Source organism: Sinocyclocheilus rhinocerous, unplaced genomic scaffold, assembly GCF_001515625.1.
Source record: "Sinocyclocheilus rhinocerous isolate Xijiao unplaced genomic scaffold, SAMN03320098_v1.1 scaffold604, whole genome shotgun sequence".
In the NCBI taxonomy this organism is placed as follows: Eukaryota; Metazoa; Chordata; class Actinopteri; order Cypriniformes; family Cyprinidae; genus Sinocyclocheilus; species Sinocyclocheilus rhinocerous.
This window is the reverse complement of record NW_015658518.1, coordinates 838,574-849,210: the sequence shown is the minus strand read 5'-3', so window position 1 is coordinate 849,210 and position 10,637 is coordinate 838,574. Positions and strand designations below refer to the sequence as shown.

At 35.9% G+C, this 10,637-nt stretch overlaps 1 protein-coding gene across 1 annotated transcript in view; it reads left to right on the top strand.

The window, feature by feature from the left end:
• The window catches only part of LOC107722469 (uncharacterized), a 48,840-nt gene extending 39,607 nt beyond the window's left edge, over positions 1-9,233 (top strand). The window contains exons 3-5 of the mRNA XM_016530826.1: positions 3,168-3,345; positions 8,024-8,180; positions 8,262-9,233. Coding sequence (XP_016386312.1) covers positions 3,168-3,345; positions 8,024-8,180; positions 8,262-8,381 — 455 coding nt within the window. The 3' untranslated portion in view covers positions 8,382-9,233. The remainder of the gene's footprint in view (positions 1-3,167; positions 3,346-8,023; positions 8,181-8,261) is intronic.
• Positions 9,234-10,637: the final 1,404 nt, after the last annotated feature.

Sequence of the window (10,637 nt, the reverse complement as noted above, 5' to 3'; positions counted from 1 at the left end):
AAGTCACCACTCCCGAATGAGTTCGCGCGAGAGAAAGTAATCTTTTAGTTTTAAGTCGATTTGAACAATCGGATAAGCGCAAGTAAGTACCAATTTGATTGCCGTCGTACCTACAATTTATATGTAAACATCTTTTATATCTTATTCAGGTCAGTACTAAATAAACAATAACATGCATTTTGTATGATCCCTCTTATTTTGGTGAAATTATTAACATTTAGCAGATTCTGCAAGGTGTATGTAAACTTTTGACTTCAACGGTAGTGCATTAGTCATATGGACTACTTTTATAATAGTTTAATGATGGTTTTTGTCATTTTGGAGATTCATAGCCTCAGTTATATTATATTGAAAAGAGTGTCCAGAAAGACCACAACAAAAAGAAAGTCATACAGGTTTGGAAGAACATGAGGGTGAATAAGTATTGTGACAGAATTTTCATTTTTGAAAATGAAAATCTGTTATCGCTTGCTCACCCTCTTGTTGTTCCAAACCTGTATGAGTTTCTTTCTTCTGAAGATAAGAAGATATTGGTAATGTTGGTAACCTGTTGCGGGTAGCCATTGACTTCCATAGTGTTTTTCCCATACAATGGAAGTGAATGGGGACCAGCATCTGTAACAGTTAACATCATTCTTCAAAACATCTTCTTTTCTGTTTAACAGAAGAAAGAACCTCACAGGTTTGGAACAACTTGGGTGAGTAAATGATGACAGAATTTTCATTTTTAAGTGAACTGGCCCTTTAACTAGATAAGATCAATGTAGCCTACCATGTTGAAGTGAGAAATTATACTTCTTGTTCTTTAGAACTTTGTGAAACTTTAACGTTTCAACACATTGCGATGTCAACAGGAACTACTCTTCCGTTGAATCTAGAAAGAAAGTTTGAGTGTAGATACATACATTAAACAGTGGCCTTTGACGCACAGCATTAGAATGACAGCACCACCGTCCACTTTCACCAAGGTGTTCTTCCTGAATGCATAATGAAATTACTGGTTATAAATAATACTGACGTGATATACCACATGCATGTGCAAACATATCAGAACGGGAAATACTAAAGTTATTGCAATAAAACACGTTCGTTGTTATTGCAATAAAACACACTCATTTATGTGTATTTAAGCAGTGACCACAGTTAAACAGGCTGTCTACAAACATATGGCCAATGAAGAGTTTGGGTTTTGTGCTTGAAGAAGTGCTACACACTTCAAGCAGTGACATAAATTGCCCTTGAGGCATTCGGATATGTTTGGAATGCCCTCATGTTGTTCTTTAAAATTAAATTACGCCATGACAAGAATAACCCAGTTGTTGTGTATCACACATTGTTGCTGAGCATGACCTCTAGTGGTCAGCAGATGAACTGCAGCTTACAAAGTGTAATTTCCTATACAGTCTATGGTAATTTCACGTGGCACGTCTTTTACTCTGTAATAAACCACAGCATTGGTATTGTAATTCTTTAATGGTTTGATATAAATGCAGCATGTCACCTTTCATATGAATGGTTGTGCTTGTGAGCTGAAAACCTACATCTTTACTCTAAATCAATCCATTCTAAATCAGTTTTGAAGGTTATAAGAAGATTATGAAAATGATACGCACATTAACGTGTTAGAAAATAACACACAAATTTATGATCGCCCTGAAAATATTGAATGCATTCCTCTCGCCCCATCACGTTCAATATTTTCTTTCTTTTAATAGCTCTAATCTCAAAGTGTATCCTATATGAGGTGGGAGTGTTTTTGTCATTTTATTGATGTGTATTTGTGACCACACTCTTTGATGTTTATATCATGACTCAGGTGATAAAAAATTAAGCAGGCTGTTTGAGAGCTGTTCTGCCAGGGGTGGGTGGGCTGTTAGGTAATAAACCATCAGGCGGAGTCAAAAGAGCTGTTTATAGAGCACAGCAGTCCGTCAGAGATACAGAGCTGCAGTTTCATCTAGCTGTGGGAAGTTGTGCTTCATATCCTGAGATTTTCAATAACACTCAAACGCAGAGATGACTACCATGTTCAGATACCCCGTGTTTCCACTCCTTCCAGGTGAGATTTGGGGGTAATATTTAGGGGAAATAACATGTAAATACAGTTTTAGGCAAAGCAGAGTAGCACTTATTATTTTATATTATTTTTATTAGTAGTAATTAATAGAATAGTTAAAGAAAAAAATACTCTGTTGACCTATATGTACTTAATGTATGTTGGTTTTTGCTTCTAATTTCACATTGTCGGGATGTGTGTCACACTTTTATCAATTGATGTGATCATGTTTATTCAGATATAGTTTATCAGCCTTTCAACTGATATGGAGCTGTGTGCTGAATGATACATGCTTGTTTGTTAGGTTAAAAATAATGACTAGTATCCGGCTATAAACAAATAACCATGTGAGATAACAGTCACATGGGTTTGTCATTCATCATGTGTTTAATGATATCAGAATAAATGATAAGATAAACCAGAGAAAGAGAGCTTGATTTATTCTCTGATATAACAGTTTCAGTGAAACTAAAATAATGGCTTTCCCCTATGTATCCTATGATTGTTATGATTTTGAAAATTTGTAAGAAAGAAAGAAAGAAATGGTTTTACCTGGAGAGCAGTCTCCCCTGATCATAATGTGATTATATGCACATAATATTATAAAATAGTCTGTTATTTTGTCTCCTGTTTTTGACCCTATGATTTGGGCTAGCTTTTTATTTTATTTTATTTAGTATTTTAGTTTTATATTTTATATTATTTTTTATTTTTGACATTAAAATGCAAATACTTTAGGGAATATGGCTTATGCTTCTTAAACGCCAAATTTGTCTAATATTTGTCATTATGTTTTTGTGGAGTGTGTCTAATTGTGTTAGTTGCACATGTTTCTATGTCAGTAAACACTGATGTGTGGATCTGTATGTTGTTGTGATACATCTTATGTTTTTGTCAGGACTGTTGTCTGTGTGTATACTATTGATGTCTGAATTGAGTTTATAAATTGGTATTTTAAAAGTTGTTTTTGCTTCATTCATCAGATCAGTTGCTGTTTTTTTATAAAAGGAAAAATGAAAAACATTTGAATGTAACTGCTAAGATAAATGTAGCACATTTTGTTTAGGTTGTAACAGATGTTAAAATTGATGTATTTGTGTCTTTTTCTCAGGTCTGGACCAGACAGACATACCAGAGGGACTGTCCCGCGCGCGGAGCATTATGGCAGAGCCAGACTATATGGACGGTGATAGCGATGAACTCATTAAGCCCAAGAAACTCCTCAACCCAGTGAAGTCCTCCAGAAATCACCAGGACCTACACAGAGAGCTCCTCATGAACCAGAAAAGGTGATGCACATACAGCCTATATTAGATCAGTTCTCCTACACTATATCTGTACCTCTTTCACTCAGAATTGACTGTTTCTTTTTAGCAAATTATCTGAACATGCTGTGTGGACATTGTTATTTTTATTGGACATTGGACATTGTGAACATTGACAGTGATATGACTTGAAACTAGCATAGCTATATAGGAAATGCAGTCATTATATTAAAATATCTGACCACATTTGACCAATCAGAATCAAGTATTCTGTAATAAATGCCTGTATGACTTGTTATGAGTCATATAAAGATCAATTTCTGCCATTCCACTTTTGCATATTTCTCAAATGAGTTCTTAAAATGTTACAGTCATTCTGAAAACTGATTCTACCCAGAGGACTTTCTGGATAGGATGAATGATCTCCCCCCCGTCAGATCTGTCTGTGTTTGTGTGCTGTATCTAGGCAGACAGGAACCAGAAAAAAATGCACTGGAAATAATCAGTTTGAGTCACTCGTTTTAGTCCTCTCTTTCTTTTTTCCTCTGTCTCTCTCATTCTCATTGGTGATGAATTGTGAAAGCAAGGGTATACACATGCTCTCTATTACGTAAAGCAGTTTTTTCTTTTGCAGTTGGAAGTTATTAGGAAGAACCCTTGAGGATAGAAGTTGTTCTTGTAGCTTTGATGCGAATAAGAACGGATAAGTCACAACACAAGTCATTTATGTTGCAAGAAACATATAACACACACACGCATTCTACCAGCATGATTATATAAAATCCTGTCCACTGGTTCTCACCTCCCACATTAGTTGAGCATGAAGTGAAGAGTTTGTAGAATTCCTACAGACATCGGAATCCTCCGCTGAGGATTTATTCCAGTAATTCCCAATTAGGTGTATGTGTGTACTTAAGCAGTTTCCAGGCAGTGCAGAAAAGATTCGAGTCTTTGTTACCTTATCTTGTTACAGATTTGTAAAAATGACTGCGTGGTTTGTGGGTGATATTTTGGACTTGTTGAGCTTCTATGGATTAAAATACACAACACAGAGAATGCAAATGACATTACATTTGTTAAGCATCCTATCTGCTTTCATTTACAAATAAAATTGTTGTAATTATATAAATATATTATTTAAATATTATCCATGCAAATGTTTATTGTAAATGTGCATTATCATATTTAATAATAAATCATATTTAATAATAAGTAACTTAATGATACCCAACTATAGTCATACTTTTTCTTTCCCAGGGATTGGAGATTAAATTGATCTTTTTAGCTAATTTTGGTGCAGTCATGGACTGTTCATTGTCCCTGTTAAATAAAATTAATGATCTAATGAAGGGGTATTAATGATGAGGCTGTGGGGTTACATAAGACCTAATCACTGCACAGGCCTGGAGATCATGAAGACCCTTGAGAAAGGGGGCCTATAATTCCAATTTTCACACTTTTTGTATTTTTCCTTAAGATGCTAGTGAGTCTTACTTGATAAAGAGTGGGGAATTGAGTGTGTGTGCTTGTTTTGGTTTAGAAAAAGGGAACATCTCCATAATCTAAATGGGATTAGTTCCAGATGTGGTGCTCAGAGGGATGCTGAAAGATGTAGGGTTACATAAGAAGGATTACAGCATCCCCTTCGACTTTCCTCCCACCCTATCTCTGTTCCCTTCTCTGACACCCACCTTCTGTCTGTCTGCCTCCCACCCTGCTGTACACTAACACTCAAAGTGTTTCTACAGCCAGGGCAGAAGGTGAAGAACACAGAGTGATGGAGAGATAGAGGTCGGACTATATATAGTCTGTTGCATCATATATTAGATAATGTATTGGGTTGGGGGGCCGGGGTGGGCTTTTATGTAATCGAGGCCAGCCTCGTCTTTGCTTTATGTTTCTTTCTGTCGCTAGTCTCCTTTTCTTTTTGCTGTTATTTTGCCCAGCTGTCTGTGACGAGTAACCACACATAACGACAAAGTGACTGTTTCTAGCAGTTACCAAGGGACCAGTGTGTTCCTGTTATATAATCACTGACGACACACGCTGGCATTCCTGAAGATGTTTGTACCTCAGAAATTCTTAGAACAGAAGTATTTTTAATCTTTTCATCCCAGGTACAAGTCTTAAAGCGATAGTTCACTTAAAAATTACATTTTCATAGTCATTTACACACCCTTATGTCATTTCAAATCTATATGACTGACTTTCTTCCAAATATTTTTCAAAACAACATTGGATCCCATTGACTTTCAGTGTATGGACAAAACAACACTAATGGAAATGACATGATGGTGAGTAAATGATCACAGAATTTAAATTTTCTTTGTGAACTATCCCTTTACGCCCAGTGTTAGCAAGTCAGTTTGTTATTCTACAGCACTCAAGAAATATCACTTGTTTACTCAAACCCAGCATTGTTCCTGTTATAGCTGAATGACAAAGAGAAAACAGCCATAAAACCACACCTATAGACAAAAGCACATCCTTATCTTAATATTGGCTCAAATAAAAACAATAACTTTCAGAAAGCTCACAGACTAATGCACAAACCTGCAAAGCTCAAGAGGCCAATGAAGTGTTTACTTTGGAAAGGCTGCATTTACACATTGTTTAAGCCTGACGGTGGTAATGGGGTTGTTTTTTCTTGATTTTTCCTTAGATTACTTTAGTTTAGACTGGAATAGTTTAGTCTCAGAGAACAGTCACATAATTCAAATCAAAATGACAAAAGCAGAGTTTTAAGACAAATTGGATTTTAGTTCTATTTTTGGCATGTAAACACATATTAGCTTCAGCCTGGCAACAGAGATTGCTCATGTATTTAATCATTAATAAGAAATGTGCCCTGAATCATAAAACAATCATTGTTTCCTCTTATCTTGTTTGTGGAATGTATCTGATCTGTAATTGTTCTCATGAAGTTACCTGCGCAACAGATACATTCCACTCATGTGATTAATGTCTGATGTGCTTTTGTTGTTCTTTCTTCTCATAGAAGAGAGAATAGTTGGAGGGAGAAAGTAAAATACTGTTCAGAAACTAAATCAGTGAGATGACACAGAAATGGAGAACAGACAGAAGTGTGTGTGTGTTTTTTTTTTTTACACTCACCTGGCAGAGATTCTCATAATTCCATATTTTGGAGCCATATATTTATACAACTGCTGTCCAAATAGCCAAAACATTTCATCTCCCATTTTCTCAGCTCTGATATTCTCATCTGCTCTTCTCATTTTTACTTCATACTAGTCTAGACAAGTCTACAAGTTTTGGAAGGATGGACAAAACTCAACAAGTCTCTGGTGTGCCAGGCAGAGAGCAGGATTATGTTCAAAGTGTTGTTATCAGTGTTATTTTAGTATTCTTGAAAAAAGTAATCTGATTACGTAACTCGCATTACTTGTAATGCTTTACCCCCAACACTGATTACTTATATAGTAGTATTTATTAATATATACTGAATTAACTTTTATTATTGTATGTTTAGTTTTAGTAGTTTTCTGTGCTTTTGTCAGGTTTAGAATTAAAAATAAAAATATAGCATTCATTGTTTGAGCATTTTTAATACTTTAGTAGCATTTATTGTTGGTTCAGCCTCATTTCAATTTCAAATATTTTGGTCATCTGCTCTTCCTCAAATCGCTTTGAAATTGGCCAATCACATCCGTTGACTTCTATTCCAGATATGCGTTTTTCTGAAATTCATTACATATGAGCTAACTGGAAGTGTTTCATAAACAACTGGTTTCAGGCTTGTTAATTTGGAGAAACATGGCATTGAGAATTACGCAACAAAGATGTCACAGCAAAGTACTGTAATTTAAATAGTTAATCTCCATACGCTCTAAATGTACAGCAGCCTCTGGTCATTATAAACCAATTCCAATCCCTAAAACCCACCCAGGAATCCATCCATACTGGATTACAGTATGTGGGGCAATCAGGATTTTCACAGGGACATGTTCACAGTCATATTATGTAACCCTATGGATTATTATCCCTAAAATGTGCTGGAGTCATCTCATCTTTTGCTCTCTCATTAAATCAAACCTCTGATTGAAATCATGAAATGGAAGCAGTTATAGTTTTAAACTAACCCCTAATACTAAATTTTACATTTCAAAGTGCTCCATTTGTGCTCAAATTATGCAACTATTTGATGAACGGTGTTCTGATACTTTTCTAAGCAATCAGACTTATAGTTTTTTTTCTGGTGACTGATGATAAAATGAACAAAAAGTCCTATAGACTTGCTTTGAAGGAGCCATCTATCTTACAGTGAGTCCAAAATTGTGTATACTGTCTTGAGTAGGTACTACATTGGGAACTAACTCTGCGACCGTTAAAAAAGTATATTCTATGTAGTATGATTATGGGCTTTATGAACGAAATTCAGGCGTACTGCATCTGCCATGTTGTTATTGTCATGTGACCTGTCAGTTGCATTGCTTCACTGCATAAACATAAATCCTCTCCCATGGCCTCATGGGATATTAAAGTGTCCATCGAATGCACACTGCAGAATTTAGCCAGAAGTAGTAAGTCATCCGGGTACATTTTGCAATACTATGAATTTGGACATATTGTGTAATGGTGGCAACTTTTGCAGGGCCAATGACCACACAGTTCTTCAGAAAATGTAAAATTGTGGTTATTTATTGACAAATATCTCATCGTCTCCTTGTTTTCCTTATCACAGGGGCCTTGCGCCGCAGAATAAACCAGAACTCCAGAAAGTGATGGAGAAGAGGAAGAGAGACCAGGTGTTAAAGGCTCAGAAAGAGGAGCAGGAGGCGCACAAGAAAAGGTCAGACCTTGAGATCGAGCTCATGAAGAGACGAGAAACCCTTGAACAGGTATGTTTCCTCACACACAAAGACATAGATGTTTAATGGGCATATCCAGAAATGAGTGACTGAAATTGTCTTCTTGTTTAGCTGGAATTGGGGCAACATAAGAATGAAGAGGAGCAAGAAAACACCCCGGAGTTTGTCAAAATGAAAAGCAATCTGAGAAGAACCAAACAGGAAGTGGACGGGCAGGAGCGTGCCACCTAGAAACAGTTTCCATGGCACATTTGTTGGGAAATGGACTGGGGTTTGTGGGGATTTCCTGAAGTTTTTCCCCTATGTGTCCCTATGAAACAAGTGACTGTAGACGAACGGTTCCTGTTGCCTGCTCGCAGACACAACCAGTATTCACGCAGCCTCTTTTCCTGAACAACGTTCACAAATAAAGAGGATTGAAGAATAAACGACACATTCACACAAACTCTTGCACATGGGCGCAGCCTCTTTGCCACTGGTTGACTGGCTTCAAAGAACATGCATGGCGGAACAAACAGAGACCACATGATTACTTTGTTGGGTATTTTTTTATGTTTTGGAAAGGGGGCACATATTATTTTACTATTTTACTTTAAAGACCTGAAATGGGACACTGGATGGACTCTTTTAAGCCAAAACAATCCTCTTTTATTTATGTTCAGTCTAAGCTTTTGTTCGAAAGGGCTTCTCGAGTCATTTTCCTCTTGGTTGACGTTTAAAGGAAACTAAATATAAAGTTCCAACAATGCAAGTTGTAGTTGCATCATGCTTGCTTTTTATGAATTGTAATGTTTGTGCGCTCCCTCTGCTAAATTTCATAAGCGATATTAGTTCTAGTTTTTTGAGTTTTCTTTGCAAATATTTTTGTTACAACTTTTTTAATGAATACATTACTAATAAGTGAATACACTTTAGTTCAATGTGATATTAAATGCAAGTGCATCTGTTCTCTTTCACTTGAGTGGTAGAACATGAAATGTTTATTAATGAAGAAAGACACATGGTTTTGTGTAGATTTGAGCCAATAAATAACCACTCCTTGTGTTCCCTTAAAACCTTCTTTTAATAAATATTTTATCATGTTGAATTCTTTGTTAATTTGATGTCTATATGAATCTCTGTGTGACCAAGAAGTGCAAGTGATCTTAGAGAGGAAGGCAATTCTTTTAAAGGAATAGTTCTCCCAAACATTTTGGTTAACATTTACTCACCATCAGGCCACCTAAGATATAGTTGATTTTGTTTCTTCATCTGAACAGATGTGGAGAAATTTAGCATGTCATTACTTCACCACATCACCAATGGATCCTCTGCAGTGAATGGGTGCCGTCAGAATGAGACTCCTGATAAACAGCTGCTTTTTAACATCTTAAAAAGTGAAAAGCTGTGTGTGACAACTATTCCATCATTAAGGTGTTAACCATTTCTTCTGGTCAAAATTAGAGTCCATATTCCATAATAATGCTTCCTCCAGTAACAAAAAAGTCCATCACCTGTTTCCTCTCACGTCAAAATCCACCAACATAATTGTTTAGAACTGTTTTGCACTTTAAACGGTGCTTGATATGTGCATATTTCTCTCTTGATTCACACAAGATGACTTTTTCATTGAAGAAAGCAATATTATAGATAGATGATTCATATCTCTGCCAGAAGCTACGGATTGAAGTTAAAAATGTCTTGCAGCTTTTCGCTTCACAAGACGTTAATTGATGGACTAATTGAACTCCTATTCTGTTGGCACCCATTGACTGCAGAAGGTCCAATTTTGAGCAAGTGAGATTTTCATGTAGATGAATGACTGACTTTAGTGCATGAGTGAATGGAACAACAGCCTTGAAACCCTGCAACTTTTAAGAAGCAAAGTAGGTGTAAGTGAGTCATCTGGAACAAGGTCTGCACCTCCCACGCCATAAAATGAGACTGTCCATATAAAGGGATAAGCATGAGTCTAAACGATTCATAATTAACTGCTTGAGACTTCAAAAGTATTATGACGTTATTTTGTATCTGACAATCACAGAAAGACGTTAGTTAAATGCAGAATTTCAATGTTTGGAGACTAACCCCTTAGTTACTCACAAAATGGTATCCAACGCAAAATAAGCAACAAAAATGAAAATAGAGCAAATCTTAATTCCAGGAGTTCTTATGTAACTGTGCTGTGTCAAACAGCTGGCAGCAGAAGTAGGTCTGAGGGAACTGTGTCACAGACACTAAATGAAAGCTTTTAGATGTACTTATCACAGCTGAAAAGATCTGATATCAGCTTTCTCTTTTCCGAATAAAAAAAAAAAATCCTAAAAAAAAAAAAATAGTGTAGGATTTACTTTGAAACGGAAATTGCTAGTAATTGTCACAAATAGTAAAATAAATAAATAAATAAATACATACATACATACATAAATAAATAAAAAAGGCAAGTAACACATTAAATGAAACAAGACATTTTGAAGTACAAAGACTGAAATTGTATTTTCCTGTAAA